Source organism: Drosophila ficusphila, unplaced genomic scaffold, assembly GCF_018152265.1.
Source record: "Drosophila ficusphila isolate 14025-0441.05 unplaced genomic scaffold, ASM1815226v1 contig_791, whole genome shotgun sequence".
NCBI lineage: Eukaryota > Metazoa > Arthropoda > Insecta > Diptera > Drosophilidae > Drosophila > Drosophila ficusphila.
In genome coordinates this window covers 13,511,605-13,528,816 of record NW_025064737.1, presented here as the reverse complement: position 1 = coordinate 13,528,816, position 17,212 = coordinate 13,511,605, and the positions used below count along the sequence as shown (strand labels likewise).

General features: G+C 40.8%; 1 protein-coding gene across 5 annotated transcripts in view; it reads right to left on the bottom strand.

Annotated features, from left to right (window-relative positions):
* The window catches only part of LOC108087223 (acetylcholinesterase), a 38,005-nt gene that overhangs the window by 455 nt on the left and 20,338 nt on the right, over positions 1 to 17,212 (bottom strand). For 4 of the 5 annotated variants that reach the window (XM_017184502.2, XM_017184503.2, XM_017184504.2 and 1 more), the window contains 5 exons: positions 15,907 to 16,049; positions 14,919 to 15,068; positions 9,721 to 9,884; positions 9,436 to 9,599; positions 1,169 to 6,356 (listed from right to left, as the gene is read on the bottom strand). In XM_017184502.2, coding sequence (XP_017039991.1) covers positions 6,241 to 6,356; positions 9,436 to 9,599; positions 9,721 to 9,884; positions 14,919 to 15,068; positions 15,907 to 16,049 — 737 coding nt within the window. In that variant the 3' untranslated portion in view covers positions 1,169 to 6,240. Of the gene's footprint in view, positions 1 to 1,168; positions 6,357 to 9,435; positions 9,600 to 9,720; positions 9,885 to 14,918; positions 15,069 to 15,906; positions 16,050 to 17,212 lie in introns of those variants that run through there. The other variant, XM_017184505.2, reaches the window with a different exon arrangement.

Here is a 17,212-nt window from a genome sequence, read left to right as displayed (position 1 = left end):
ACCGGGCATAAAGACTCTTAACGACTATGTACTCAAATACTCAAATAAAGTGCCCGCCGACTGCAATACTAATTTGCATTTACATGGATGTCGGCTCTTTTATGCCAGCGACAGCGTAGCTAGCCAAACCCTAATGACAATGCATTGTCTTTCTTTTAACACTCTTTCCAACAAAGGTTCCTTTAAATTTGAGATTACAACGTTGATATTAGATATTGAAACTAATCAGGTAAGATCTCCTTTTAACTAGTAGAAACAAACACTAATCAAGAAATATTAGTGAGGAACAAACGAATTAGATTTTATTCATATGCTAATGTCAACAAAATTTATAACTCCGATAATTTTATTTGTTGAAATAAGGTTAAACGCTTGATTTAATCTTCTGTTTTAGTTTAACCAACACGTTTTGGAGAAAAAAAATATTGTGAAGTATCGAGTTTTTAAATAATTAATTTTTTTATTTAATTTCATTTTGTCATTACTTACACAACAATATTACAAATAAGATGGAAACGCTTAGGTAAGAATTACCATAATAATATATTAATCTTTTGAAAAAAGAATCATTTGGAACACAACGAATTTAACAAGTTACCTATAATTTGAATGAGCATAGTAGAGCATTCGAGATTCGTACACCCGAAATGATATAGACTTTCTGGCTTAGTCGCGGGTCGGGGCACCTTTAAGTTTTATTACTGGCTCTAAATGGCCACATAAAAGCAACCCTGAACCCGGGGCAAATTGACAAATGTTGGCACGCAAATTAGGGGGAGGGGGGAGCATTATGGTGGGCATTTATGGGGCACCTTTCCTTTTCATTTGCAGTGATTAATTTGCATATTTCGGCCTGCAGTCGGCACGCGGAAGTGGCGGCATAATTGTGGATTTATATGCATCATAAATTAAGTTTTCTGCACTGCGGCTTAGTGAGCAGTAAATACGCGATTTTATTTGGCGTTTATCATTTCAGTTTTTATTGATTCGATGCAAATGCAAAGTGCCGTGTAATTAGCAGCCACTAAGCCCGAAGTGATGGCGCTGTTTTCTTCCTGAAGCTGATGACTTACTGAAAATACGGCAAGTGGCAAATAACAGATGTGCAAATGCCATTGACAAATGGCAAAGTTATCTACGAGTGGGGCGGGAAATAAAAGCGGAGTGCTGTTTGTTTAGTACATGATACATGAGTTTTATTTTTATTTTACTTGTATCCATCTTGTATCGATATACAATATATTTCGTAATATAATTTCACTTAAATTTTTGTATTCTTTATGCTGCTTCAATGCGGATTTCAATTGTTTACACATTACTTTTTCTCTTGGTAGTTGCTTACTTTCTCTTGAGTTTCAGTAATCGTATTACATTTAGCATTCAATTGTGGTTTTTTTTTTGTTTTTAATTTTCCTTTGTTTAGCAGAATTTCTTGGTTTCGATTATATGTAGTAGTATGTATATAATATTCAGTAAAATGATCCCTACATTTTGTATGCTCATGTCATATTTTTCAATCTAGATGTATGTCTGTATATATATATTATATATAGTTAATATCTTAAAACAGCAATTATGTTTTGCATATGTTATCTGTCGTCTGCGCAAGGTCTTCACCTCAAGAAATGAGTTTTCATTTCGTCTTCCTTGAATTTAAAGTAAGTTCTGCGACAATAATAATTATAATTTAATCGTTAACAACGTTTCGTTATTGACACACAAACAAACATCGCCATATACATTAAATAGAATTCTGCGTTAATTTTTGGTTTGTATTTGTTTACTTTTGCTGAACACTAAAGCGTCGCCATCAAATGATATATATATTCAAATTTGGAACACAAGATGAGGACTTTTGGAGCTGCCATTGTACTAACTGCATGTGTTTGGGTGTCCGCTTCCACTTTTATGAGTCTCGATTTATTTATTTCCGATCTGCTCTTGACTTTTGCTCTTTTGCGTGAGCAAAAGTTGTCTTATTTGTTATTTTTAGCTACCTTTTAACTTTATTTGCATTAGTGATGCCCGGCTCGAGTGTTTGTTTGCTATTAAGTAGTTCCATAGCCATTACAAATTACTCAGCCGGACATTTGTCTGTGTGTGTATGTGGGAGTTCTCAAAGGTATGTGAGAGTGTGTGTGTTTGTGTGTGTGGGGCAACTACACTTGCAATAAAAGCTAATCCGTGTGTTCTAAGTGAAAACATATATCAAAGCTAGTTTTTGAAAAGAATATCGGGGAATCGAACGGAAAATGCTTGGCATGATTAAAAGCTAACAGTTATAATTACAGTTTGTTGCTTAATTTGTTTGTTATACTTTTACCTTTTTTTATTACCACTAACAAGTAAGAACACATATTTAACCACAATTTGTTTTTGTTTTCCGTTCTCTGGCTTGTTTCTGCTTGTATTGTGTTTGCTTGCTGCTTAATTTATACAAATTGCCTACTTAAAAAGTCATAAATCAGAGCCTTACTGCACACCTGCTGCTTCGAGTGTGTTATTCATAATATATAATTAAACTAAATAAACAATAGGCCATATATTGATATGTATTTGATTTTTATACATAAAAGACTCTGTTTTTAATTTACTAAACTCCGCTTCTCCTCCTTTATTCTAGTTGTGAGAATTGTTGTGATGTCAAATGCATTTCTGTGCCTGGTTTATTCAGTTTTTATCGTATCATATTTTTTTGTTTCTTGTTTTGGTTTCATCAGATTCAGATATTCTTCGTGTTCGAGTGTGTAGTTTGTATTGTATTCTATTGTATAGCAATCAACATATTTATTACATTGTACAGAGAGTTTTGTCTACCACCTAGATTTCGATTTTATTATCAGATGTCGTAGCTGATACAATTTTTAACTTGTCCTTAATACACAATAAACAAAAACTTGAACTATGTCTTCTTCGATTTGGTTTCGGTTTTGGTTTTGGTTTCGCTTTCTTTTTATACAAAACACAAACACAATAACCGTCTAAGGATTCTGCTCATGTGTTTCCTATTCCTACGCTTCGTCCTTCTATTAAGTGTTTGTGTGTGTGTGTGTGTGTGGGTGTTTGGGGGTACGCGTGTCTGTGTGAGTGACCAGCATGCTTTCATTATTATCATAGATTAGAATATGAGTGTTTCCGTTTCCGTTTCGATTCGTTTATATATAAATTCTTTTACAATTGGCAGACTACTACAGCAAAAGCACACTGAGATGTGTTCGTGTGAGAGTGGGTGCATGTGTATGTGTGAGTGGTTGTCCTATCGTTTATATATATTTGTATATAAATATATACCTCGTAAAGATGACCTGGAAGAACCGCAACGAAAGCCATAATCTGTACAAATCATACGAGTAGCGATTAGTGCACGTTCACCAAAAAATGAGACGACGAAGTGTCCATGTCCATGTCCATGTATAAAAATTTAGATCTATAAGCATAACACTTGGAATTTGTCTTTCATTCGTTTGCTCCTTTGCTTCTAAGGCGAAATATTATATTGTCAATTCTTTGGCTTGAGCCGAAAACCATGCAAAATGACAAAAAAATATTCCTAATTTCGGGTTAGACGAAAATAAGGGGAAAATGCGTATAAATGGTAACAACGGATCCGTAAAACGAGTACTTTTCACTTCTCTTTTTTTCGAAGGCAGAAGGCATAATACACGGTAAACTCGTGTATTTTCTCTTTGATATTCATTAACTCTATGCTCTCTGCGAGTGGGCGCACAGTAAACACTGCCTTGGATGACCTCTGGCCCTCCGACACCACCTGACCTTGGAGGCCGGCCAGGTGGGCGTGGCCTTGGTACAGGCAGCCCTCGCTTTGGCCCACTCGTCGCTACAGAATGGATTAACTATCAAGTCTAGTCTTGGAATCGGTTACTATATATACCTAAGTTTTTTGTTTTGTTTCCATTTCGATTAAGAGGCGAACGTGGTGCAATTATAGGGATAGGGAACAGGGATTAAAGCTAGTTATCTTGGAGTTCGTCTCACACTTCATCGTGTCCACAGTTTTAGACAATGGCTTAGTACAAAATTTTAAAGTTATTCATCGTTTGTTAATATCTCCATTTTACGCAATTTCGGTTTTTGTTTTCATTTCGCTTCTTGCATGGTATAAAAATATAAATGTTCCACATATACTTAAAAAATCCATTTGTTTAAGTTATTATTTCGCATCATGCAGTGTTATTATTTGTTTTCGATTTGTTTGTTAGTTCTCTTGTTTGTCCCTTTTAGAAGATACTAAAGTAATGCGTAACTTAGGAATGCCTTGTGGATCTGCTGATCTTGCTGATCTTCCGATTCTTTCCGCTTCTCGCTTTTCTCAATTATAGAATAATTTGTTAATCGCGGTGCAATTGTCGTATAACTATGGGGACTTCTAAGTGAGTGGAGTGGCTGCTATCGTTGCTTGCATTGATGTCGAGTGTACGAGTAGTATCGGCTACAACGGAATCGAGTACAGTGTCCTGTGTAAGTGCATTCGCCACCTGGCTAGGGGTCACATAAATTTTCCTAATTGCTACAGTTGAAAGCGAACATCGCTCAGTAGGCCTCGACCACAGTTCATACCTAATACAATACAATACAATAATCGCTTATTTATCGGGAATTTGCTTAGTTATCGGTTTAAGGGCTTTCTCGTTTATTGGTTGGTTTTAAAACTTTCAAGTGTTAGCAAACAGTTAATGTTGTTGTTGTTCTTCATAAGTCTAATACTTGCTGAATCTATGTATTATCAGATAGTGTGTGGTATTATAATAATTGTTGATAAAAATAACTTAATTAATATCAGTGTGGCTTACCTTAGTAAATTTCGAAAGTTTTTCGATTTCCATAGTTAATACATATTGATATGCCTTTAATACGATTACAGAGTACGGTTACGATTACAGATTACAATTACGATTACTCATTAGCTCTCATTTAGTCTGCGACACACACTGAACTCTAGGGTTTTTCATTTTTCATTTCATTTTCGTTTTCATTTTCATTTTCATTTTCATTTTGTGGTTTTACGTTTTGAACAATATTTATTTATAGATATAGACATACCAAGTACATATACGTTACTCATTATACAATACGGTTTGTGTTAATCATTGATCCAATTTCGCTATGTGTATAAAATTTCTAATTACCATTATTCAGTATTAAATCATTTCGTTTTTCCTCTATCAAAGTTCTCACTAAGCCAATTTGTAAAACGTTTAGTACAAATACAATAATATACTGATATGTTTTGCATTATAAATATCGTCTTCGCCCCGAACAACGCGTAAACCTCGTTTTTCCTTCGATTCTTTGTTACAATTAATCAATTTGCTTCGCTTTGTTCGCATCGAAAAAATTTGTTTCGGGTAGTGCTCGACTTGGGGCTACATTTACTAATCCACTTGTTTGGTTTTAAGTTCACGTTTTTTTTCTTCTAATAAACCAATGCCAATTTTTGTACAATACAATTGTTGATTTTCCGAAAAGTTCCATTTGGGTTTTCTCATAAGAATTCTTCTGTGTGGTTACAATTTTCGTGTGTGGGTTTCCTTGGGAAAGTAAATCGAAATCAAACGAACCCTCAACCTAAGCATGAAACCAATGCAATTTGGCCAAATATCGTTAGGCAACAAGGACCTTTTTTCGAACTAAAAAGCAAAAATTGTGCCATTAAATGCGCTCAAAGATCGCTCGAGAATTGTGGGCGTGGCAAAAAGTGTATGTCGTCTGAGCGAGTTTTCCGTATCTGAGTAAACTTTGTTTCTTTTTGGCTGCCCCCGAAGGCATGACAAACATTTTTCAACTATTTCCGTTAATATTTATCAAAAATTCCGCCCGTCCTTTGGCCAATTTCTCTCAAATGAAGTAATTTAGCGTTGTGCTACACAAAAACAATTTGGTTTTAGGCCTGGCCTATGGCGCACGGCTTGTGGCTACAGTGGTCTCTGGAGTCGCGGAAATCCTCGGACCCCTTGGGGTGCGTAGAGCTCTAAGTTCAATTTACAAATGTTCAGCAATTGCCATCGACTTGCTCAAACCGATCTTGCTAGGTTCCGTAAACAAATCTCCTGCTCCTACACAAATGTCTGCGCCTACAAAAAATTTGGTTTCCTTTCGTTTGCTAAATTTTATTAATATACGTGTGTTCTAACATTAGGTGTCTTTGTGTGTGTGTGTGGCGGTGATGGGGTGTGTGTTTCAGTGTGTGTGGGTGTGGTAACTGCCGGTAGTGGTTTTCTTTTAGAAAACCCCTTTGGTTCGCAATGCGGCGCAGATGAAGATCAGAGCAGCGGTTCCAAGGAGATGCAGCCTCGGGGATATGGAAGCACTTGCCGAATTTCCATCGCAGCTTGAACCTATAAAAGAAGGAGGAAAAATAAATTATAGTTTCAGGAAAATGTATGAGGAAGTTCAATAATGACTTTTTATGTATGTGGGCGGTTTCTGGAAAAGGTTCTCCAAGGCAAAAACTTCTAGTCTTCTCTAAAATAAGCCATATTTCTTTTATCTACTGCTCTGTTATCGTTCGAAAAGCCATCACATGAAGCCGAAAATAATAAGGGTTGAAAGGATACACAGAAAACAAAAGAAAAGCATTTGGTTTTCGGTGCGAGTTTCGGTGCATTGGTAACGAAAACTTAGGGAGTGTCACGCGAACTTACCTTGGACCGAAAAAGTCCCGGCAGAACGGCCTGCTATGCATTGTCAAACCATAATTTTTTACATTTATGCAGGCAGAGCTTCAGTCAAAATTCGTGTGCTAATTCATTCGAAAGTTGTTTGGCCACAGCTAACCAGACAAGATACAAACTTCAAATGGCCCGGCCGGCGATCAGATTTCAACACGCCAAACCAGGCCCAAACCGCCGCAAATTGTTTATACTCGTATTTTTGGTTTTTCATTTTTAATTTCTCTGCTGGCCGAAGTACAGGGATAACTTGCTCAACGACTTATAATTTATAATCGCCTCATGTGAAGTGCAAGTGCGCAAAATGACTTAAAATCAAGCAAGGCGATAAAACAAAGCGAGGCAAATCAATTTCGAAATCAATCTTCGGCCAGCTGGGCCATAAATCGCCTTTATAATATCCGAATTGTTCATATTTCTTGAGCCACTCGGTCCCTCTTGCTGTCGCGTGCATTTAATTTTTGCTAATTTGAATTTAAAAGGCTGACCAAACCATAGATTATACGCTCAGATAATGAAGAAATAAATTGGCACAGCCGCAACAAAAACCACATACAAATTAAACACGGCGAACATTTGAAACACGTGTCGCTAAAAGCCAAAAAACGAAACGCTACGAACCAAAGCCAGCTGAATTGAGTTGAGTTGAGCTGAGCTGGAGTCGAAAGAGAAAAGGCCATACAAATGCAAAAGATATTGTATCTACAAGCGCTCTTCAATCCGTATCTCAACGCGTGCGCCTGAGTTATGACACGACGATCGTTTATTTATCGCGGTTGGTGACATTTCTCGACTCGGGCTTTCGGTGCCAGCGTGTCTGGCAAAAACAGCAGGACGACAAACCCACCAACCAACCAACCAACCAAGCGACCAACCAACCATCGAAACGAACGACCAGTTCCAGTTCCCATTGTATAAGATTAATACAAACTAGATCTCGGGTGAAATTTTAACTCGCCATTAAGCCAAATGGGAAGCATTGTTGGCAAGCGCTGTTGGCCATAAAGAACGAACCGCTACATATACAAATGCAAATTAATTAATTTGCCAAAAACCAGTTTGCTTTGTGGGTGAAGAGGGATCGGGATTTGGGATAGGGGATAGATCTTCGGGTGCTAAGTGGCAACTTTTACCGCAGCCAGATCAAAAGTAGAGCTGCTAGTCATACATATCTAAATCCCCCTCGAATGATCGATTAAGGAGATATCTGCATTGGCCAGCTGCACCACCCGCACCACCCGCTCTTCCCCGAAAAAAGAAGTCCCCAGTTCGTTCCCCCAGCCACATTTGCATACTCGATCGATCGGATTTATGTAAAGCCAAAATTAGCTCCTAAAACCAACATGGCTAATTAGCATAAATTAAGTTTTTATTAATTTGTGAGACAGTAATTTTCTTTTGTGCCACTCATCGATTTGGCGGTTGCGAACCAGACTTGGTGGCGCGGCCTCCTCTGCGATGGTAATCTTTCACCCAAAACCCATAAACTGTCCACTCGCCTTAATGGCTCTCCGTCTTTTACAGCCTTAAGTGCAAACATATAAAGCCGCAACGCCCACAAAGCAGGCTGTTTAAATCGCAAATAAGCCTAGAGACACTCGGCTTTTACGGGATTCGTCATTGATCATTGATCATTGTCAGGGCCAGGCTCTTGGCTTTTGGCTCTTGGCTTTCGGCTTTCGGCTTTTGGCTATGGCACATGTGCATATTTACATTTCTTTCTCGGTCACTCGTCCGATCTGTCTCGCAACTCATTTCCCTGATTGATGCGCACATTTTGAAAAGCTGACAGCGCCATAAATAAGATGCGCGGTCGGCGGCAAATGGTGCCTCGCATAAATGAAATAAATTAAAAAGCATAACTATAAAATCTTTCACCGAAACAGTCGCGTCAGCCCCTCTGACTCACAACAGTGACTAAAAGGAAAGGAAGGAACTGAAATGGTTTTCGGAGCTCACCACACAGCAAGAAAATTGATTATTATGCCTTAAAATTCATCATTTGCCTTTTTTGCTCTTCAATCAATTCATTTAAACTACTAATCGAATGTTAGCTATAAATAACGCATTTCTCTCCTTCTTGGTTTTAGAACTGAATATTAAATACAAAACAAATTCGAGCAGGTGTGTATTTATAATTCAGATATAGATATGACAAGCAAAAACAAAAATAAATATTTAAAAGAAATCAATTTTTTGTTAAACTGTCATTGTTTTGTTATCTTAACATATTAAAATATAATCCCAAATGATTGCATTTTTCCCTGTGCACCTTAAGCCACCATTAATCATTCGAGTTGTAAGTGTTCACCTTATCGATTGTCAGTCCCATTGACACTTGCTTTGTGTCCAGAGATTCCCGAACGAAAGTCTTGGGATAGGTTGGCACCCAATCTTTATCCACCGTTATCGGCCGTACATTATCCGAGTGAATAATCCACTTCGGACTCGTATGTTTCGCCTGACCAGTGTTAACCCGATTGAGGTGTGGTTCCGATGATGCCGACAGCCATTAGCGGACTTAATGCCATTTTTTACGATATATCGTAGCGAATACCAAATTTATGTTAATTGTATGCCAAACTTACACACAAACGAAAACGACACATCACAAGCCAAAGAAAAAGAAGAACACACAAATGGGCAACGCAATAGCAAACAAAACAGCCAACGATGACTGTACTTTCATTCACATTTGGATCGGAGTGTGTCGGGCAATTTATAAGATATATCTAACACTACTCACCTGCCCAACTCCTGACTTTTGGCAAGTAGTCGTTCCAGAACGAGCACCTGGCCGCCAAAGGACCTCTGGCCAATTTCTCGATCTTGTCGTCCGTGCTGAAAATATAGTAGACGGGATCCTCCTTGGAGAAGTTCGGCCATTCCTCGCCATCCTGAGCGGGATTGCTAAAAGGCGGGTAAAACATTTGATAAGCTTTCGTTATGGCAAGTGAGTGGTAAACCCGGCTAAGAGCGCCATAAAAACCGGCGAAAGCTCGAGGTGGGAAGCTTGGCGCGGAAAACTCACCCCGTCTTGGCGAACTCGATGACCGCACTCAGCATACGCTTTCCCAACTCGCGCTCCACAGGTCGATACTGCAAGGAGTTGTTCAGCGGCTGGCCGAAGAAGTACTCAATCTCGTCGCCGTGCAGCACGCCCATCCATTCGCCCCACAACGAGGTGCTCGTGCGCTGCAAAACAAAGAAGAGAAAAAAGAAAAACCAGGGGAAAATGAAAACAGTGAAAGAATATAAGCGAAAAAGCGCCAAGGAAAAGCCGTGAAAACGGGCCTGTCGAAAAATGAGAACTGTGCCGCGACGCTGTCGTAAACTCAGCCAGAAATTATGCAGATAAACATCTACCCTTTTTATTTATTTATTTGATTTTGCTCGCCTGCTCGCTGGCTGACTGCCTGAATGGCTAACTGGCCGACTGACTGACTGGCTGACTGACTGACGCTCCCTGTAAATTGTAAATATTGTCGCAGCATGCCGCGCACTGGAGCGGCGGGTAAAAAAACGAATGAATAAGTAAGTAAACGCCTGGTCGACTGCCAGTTCAGAGTTCAAGCATTCGAAGCCCAAACTCTGTCGCCCTTGACAGGCAGCGGCATTAAATGCTCTCGCGTGGCGCCCCTTTCACGTATCTCACGGCAGTTTGCACCGCAACGGCAACTACAATAGCAACTGCAAGTGCATCTGCATCTGCACATGCATCTGCAACTGGGGATGCGGAATTGCACGACAGGCTGTGGCAATAGGAACGTGCATGGGCGACCACATTGCGTATACGCCGTGTTGAGCGACTGCCCGTGTCTACGGTGTCAAGTCCTTAAACGTAAGCCTTCAAAATCCGGTGGATGAATGCAGGGAGTGGAACATTTAAACAAAACTCATCTTTTTTATTGATCTATGTTAATAATAAATTGTTGAACGTATCAGTTAATTGTTGGCTTTCGAAAAGGGGCAGAATTTGAACCACCGGAAAACAGAAATCAGTTTTATCAGGGATTCGATTAGTTCAGATTTGGGTTACTATTCTGAAAACTGGCGAACTCTTGGAAACACTGACCACGACCATCTCCGAATTGAAAAATTTGAACGGAGTTCATTTAGGTATTCCATCACAAACGTTTAAAGGTATGCCACTTTAGAATCGGATGAAATGTAACAAGGTTATGGGTTATGGGTCTCCTATCAGAAAAACATTGAAAATATTGGAAAAATCTGACATAAACAGTGGTCAAAATTTCAACCATCGGAAAATGAAAAATTTTGAATGCAATTTTATCAAGAATGCGATTACAAACTTTTAGAGTTATGCCACTTTGGAATCAGATTAAAATTGACAAAGTTATGGATTCTGGAATTGCATGACTTGGGAATCGAAATAAAACTGATAAAGTTATGGCTCTTAAACACTTCTGATATTATCTACATGGAAATTTGAAAGACTCGCCTAACGTATGTAGGCTTTTATTTGCTTTTTTTTTCAGCCAAAATGTAAAAAGAGCACGAATTGGATCAATAACTTTATTTAAATTCTTGGCAGTTGATGTTCTTCTAAAAAAGAACTTTCCCACAAAAGGTTGCTACTATTTTAACCTACAAACAAACAATATTTGAAGCGTACTTTTCGGCTTTACTGGGTTTAATTAAAGTCCGACTCCCTGCCACTATCCACTGATTTACATTATCTGCAACAGCCAACAACTCCACTCCAAAATGCTAATTAGGCTATCCTCTTGTAGAATGCAATTGCATGCAAAGCGAAAAACCAAAGCCGGCCAATGCGATTCAGTTGACCATTAGGCCTGGCCAAGAGCCGAGAACCGAGAGTCGAGAGGCGAAAGCCAAGGGCTGAAAGCTGGGGGCTAACCACTTAACCATTCAACTTGAGTTGGCCACAGTCGGCTCTGCTTGAGCTGCACCTTGACAGGCTGGCAGGCAAGTGCCAAGTCGCATAATGAATAGTGTCCGGGATATGCCGAGGGTAATTCTGATAATGCGGGGCTCTTGCTTTTGCTCTTGCTCCTTCTGCTCCTGCCAAGTCCTTTCGAAATTTATGCGACTTGGCCGTTGGCTGTCGGGGCACACGTCCCCTTTATATGTATGTTCACTCCATACACCAGCACATAACATAAATGTCCTGCAGTCCTTACGCCTTTTCGTGCAAATAATGAAAAATTGTACGCAACTGGAGCGGGGAACTAAACTTTTTTGATTTAAGCGCAAAATTGCAAACAGCAGAGAAACTTGGACGCGGAGGTCATAATGAGAAACGCCATGGTCGAGAGGAGTAGCAAACTACTACTACTGCTACACTGGAGTACAGTACAGTGGAGTGCGGCTAAAGGGGAGGAGAAGGAGAAGGAGGATGGGCAGCAGGAGTATCAGGAAGAGCTGTTGAGAAGGAAAACTTATTTAAGTGCCAGGCACGTTGCACGCTGCAGTAGTCAGTGGCGAATGGCGAAATGAAACAGCAACGGGTAACGGAAAAGGGGGCAGTGAAAATGGCTGGTGGAAAATGGAGGAAAAGTCGGTGGGCTGGTCAGTCAAGCATGTGGCTGGTGGCCGGTGGCCCCTGGACCTGGAACGCCCCCTTGGTGGCCAGACAGCCAAGCAGCCAGTCAGCCAAGCAGATAGACAATCTGGCAGGCACTTTAGCAGCTGGCGACCCCATTCGCCATGCTTCGTCGCCCCATCGCGGCCCCGTTTATGGGCAAAGTGAGTTACGAGTTCTGCTGCTGCAACTTGACGGCTGTAATTAAAACTAATTTCATTTGCTTTCATTTCCATTTTTGGGGGCAGCCATTCTGCTAGCCAGCCAGCCAGCCAGCCATCCAAGCAAGGCATCCAAGCCAGCTAGCCAGCTTTTGCCTGTCAACTGCCAGGCTATCGGATTATTAACGGGCGATTTGGTATAAACAATGCAGTCGAACTGGCGCCCCGCACGCACTCAGTTTGCATATTGTGCAATCAGCCGGAAGGAGCAACGACTCGGCGGGAAAAACAAGTTAATTATCACTGAAAACTGGAGCAAATATTGACCATAAATCAGAAGTGAAGAGCATTTTGTGCAGCACGCTGTGCAGTGATTTGTCATCTATTTGAAAAACTAACAAGTGATGTGGAAGCTAGATTACCCAGAAAAACTTTGATTTTATCACAACAGATAAGCCGAAAGTGTGGAACGGAATCTATTCGGTACCACTCGGCGTATGCGTAATATTGATTGGCAAGCGCCGTGATTTGTTCAGCCAAATTACCACTTATCATCGGTCAATATCGACTACGGTTCGTAGCATTTAGTGTATGTGTTGTGTTTCAAGGAATCGAAGCTAGCGAACGAAAATCAATAAATTATACAGGCCACGCGGCGTATACGCATTGCGAGAGCTGCGTATTTGTTAATCATTAGGCCGATTCAACTGGGCCTGCAACCAGCCGATATCAATCGACGTCGGCCGGCACCGCCGCAGCCAAAGTCGTTTAAACAAATAACTGACTGAAATTATGCCCCACACGTGCAGGGCATGCGGGCCGTGACCTCGTAAATTGAAGTTTCATTAGTCGACTCCGCTTCCAACCTCGTGCCCCCGCTACCACTGCTGGGTCGTGATCCAGTAACGATTGCCGGTCCTCTTTCCGCCCACTAGTTGTGTTCCTGTAGTTGTTGTGTCTGCCCGCAGCCAACCTCCTGAGCTTGGGCGTGTGCGTGTAGTTTAATTGGCGCCCAACGAGGGCTTTTGTGCATGTGGCGCCCAACGAACCGTTTTTCTCTGTGTGTGCGAGTGATTTTGTGTGTGTGTCTGTGCGAGAGTTCTTCACTCGTTGGTGGGCGTGTGTTGCGTGAAACTTTTGGCTACCATAATTATGGCGGCCAAGGTTGCCTGCCAACTCAACAACAGCAAGAACAACTTCCACAGCGACACCGACAATGACAACAACATGGACAACAACGACCCGTGCCCCGTAGGTGTGACATTATGAAGTCCAATCAAACGGATTGCACGCATACTGGCTGTCTTCAACAAATTGCTTGATTAATTGATAAATACACACGGTCTGACCGGACACGCCAAGCAAAATTGCACTTGGGAAAAGACCGCGACAGATATCTTGATTCGCTGGCAGTGATTTTTCAATCGGCACAATCATAACAAATACAGCAATTACGTGTACTCAAGTGAAGTCAGATCGAAGAAGTATGACGAATTATTGGGTTAATGAAATCGTTACGAAAACATTTACTCATCGTCTGAAAGGTCGGTATGAACGGGAATCCGATGTCAAGTAAAGGTTATTAAATTACAAGCATATTTAATTATTGTGATGTACTCAAGTGGCTTTTAATACTTCTTAAGAATAACCAAAACAATACCAATAAAACCTTCATATTTTTTTGACTACCAACTTTAACCTTCCTACCTTCCTGTTCTTGAACTTTTCATTACGTGAATAATTATAGACAATGAAATAACACTGACATGTCCTTACGTTTAACCTATTCTCGGCCAAAAGCAATCAACTCGGATTTGCTCCTGACCTCATTCTGGTTAAAGAACTTTCTTCTTTTTCCGTTGCAGATTAGCCGCAAGCTCTGCCTCAGGCACCTCCTCTTAACACCGGCATTTTCCACCGCCCCGCCATCGTTCAGACATTAATAATTAAAGTTGGCACAGTCGCGTTGACACTTGACGCAGCCGTGGCTGCCTTCACTGAAGATGCAACCTCAGTTCAGTACATCGTGAAAAAAAACATCTTGACAGATTCATTTTAAATTTAAATAAAATACATTTAAAAAAATTCCTCTCAAAATCTTAAACACCAAGTGCGTAAACTGTTTTACTCCTAAAGTGCTGCTTTGCAGGCAGCTTTTCTGTTAAATAAAATTTAGTTTTTGGACTAGAGGAGACATTTGTTCTCAGTGTCGACTAGCTGCGACAGTTATCCACTTTGGGGCCGAGCCTGACTGCTGCCTGCCATTAGCCTTGTGTGCAATTTTAATGACACGCAAATTGCAGTTGCCTGCGTTGCAGTGGATTCAGCGTGGATTTTTACGCCGTTGCGCCACTTGCGCCCCATTTGACCGCATTCCGATTGGACGCACGCGCTTCAACGCCATCTTACGTGTCAAAGCCTGAGAAATATTTAATGGCCACCCGGCCGTGCCGTCCGTTCGTTCGGTCCGGCTACAGTGGACACCCCCGTTGTGGTACTCACGTGTGTGAAGTAATAGTAGTGCACGGAGGCGCCCCGCTCCGCCAGAGCCTGGGCGTACTCGTTGGTGGGGCAGGTGAAGAAGTGATCGCCCACGGCGCGTCCAATCTGCTGTTGGTTCTGATAGCCCGGATTGCCCTCCCAGCTGGTGTACTGAAAAGGAGAAAGGAGGATTGTATTTAAAGTTTAATCTGTATAAGATACAAGGAAGAAGTGCAATCCCTTTCATTAAAAACCAATCGAGGCTTTCACAAAAGCCCCTCGCGAAGCGCCAATCATTGTCATTCGAGAATAATTAAACAATTGCAAAATTTATTTTACGTTAATTTTGTCACAAGAAAAAAAAAGAATCTGTTTACTTCAAAATGCTGGGTAAACATCAATGGATTCCCAACTCCACGGAAATTGAGTCCCAGTCAATCATGAAATGAAGTCATCTGTCAGTTTAGTCAATTTCCGTGACACTAGTTTGGAGGTTTTGGTTCGCTGAGAGCTAATCCTGGATTCTGTCCCGGCTCAACTGTCAAATGCATATCCACTGGTGACGCAAAATGCCGCAAAATGAAATTTCCCGGCGTCAGAACAGAGTAAATGAATAAAGCCACTAAATGCAATTCAATCAGCCAGCCGTCGCCGTTGACGTCCCATTTAACGTGTTTTGAAAATGCAGCGAATCTGCTGCTGACACGAAATTGTCGCACATTGCACTTAAAGGAATTTGGCTGACGCACTTTGGAAACATTTACTTTAATACTAAATTTATACAAAAAAAAGAATATATTTTTCTTAAATACCAGTTGAAACTGTCTGACAAAGGTTAAATTAAAAGTGCTTTATAAAATCAAAGCTGGTTCTGTCGTTTCAAAAACAAATTAATTAATTATTCTATTACCGGGAAATGTAAAAATATATGTATTTTCCAGTGCATCTGCCATGTACAGTTATGAACATATTGCTTTCAAAAGAATGCAAATGCGTAGGGGAAAGTTACCTGGAAAATGATGGCCTCGCGTTCCGCCTGCGTTGCCTTGCCGAAAATATTGTTCATAATTTCGAGATATTTGTCCCGTGGCAGGGCCGTGGCATCGTCCTTATCGAAGTAATCGATGAAATCGTACAGCAGGAAGTAAGTGCCTGTAAAGAAGAAGGGAGAAATGGAAATGGTTTAACCCGTGCGAGGTCATCTCATAACAATGCTGGGTGCGGAGTGACGCGAAGAGGGATGTTGGCCAATCTGGAAAAACAATTACCACTACAGGCGGCGCTTCAAGATGCCGACTCACAATGGAGGGGCCGTGCCAAGGACACCGCGCTCAGCATCAACCCCAAGTCCTTAGACCCACCAGCAACACCAACAGCAGTAACAACAGCAACATCAACAGAAACACCTACAACAACAGCAGCAGCAGCAGCAATCATAACAGTTTCAGAAGCCGAGGAGAAGTAAGTAAAAGAGTGCAAAATAGAATGAACCAAAAACTTGGGCCCCATACAACAACAGATGTTGAAACACTAAAGTAGACCATCAAATACCTGACCCTATAGGTTGGGTATCTTATTTTCATAGCTGAGAAAAAACTATTAAACTATAGCCGAAAAACTATTAAATTAAAACTAAAATGAACTAGGTAGTTTAGATACTAGGTACATCATCTTTAAACTAATAAAATTGAAAACTTGATTGCCATTATACAATTATATTTTAGCTATACATATTTATTGAATAAAAAACGAATAATATTTTCTTTGATTTTCTTATTAAACAACCACTCCTTTTGAATTTAGTAATACAGGGTACAGCTGGCAGGGCGATAAAACAAAGCGGTTCGTCGTTGCCTTTTATTAACTTAATTTTTATGGCACTTGTTGTTGGCCCAGTTGTTGTTCTCGGGCTTTTGTCTTTGTCGCACACTTCAAATACGGGCCACACTAACGAACCATAATTGCTGCCTATGAGCGACGACAGCAGCAACACAGCAGCAACAGCAACAACCAACAACAGCAACAATAGCAACACAAACAACAGCAACAACAACAGCACTTACAGCAGCAACATCAGGACAAAACACACAGTCGAGTGTCTGTGTGAGTGTGTGTGTGTGTGTGTGTGAGCGGAGGGCACGTGCAACCCATTCTCAATTTATCTTGCTGGCCCACTGTGTTTATGTTTGCTTCGATTCCATTAAGGTCAAAACCTTATGCAAAGCCAGGCACGAGGAGCTTTGACTTGAATGGCAAACAATCTTGAAAGCGCCGCCTGAAACTGTCGCTCACTAAAGTCGATAAGTATTTCCCGG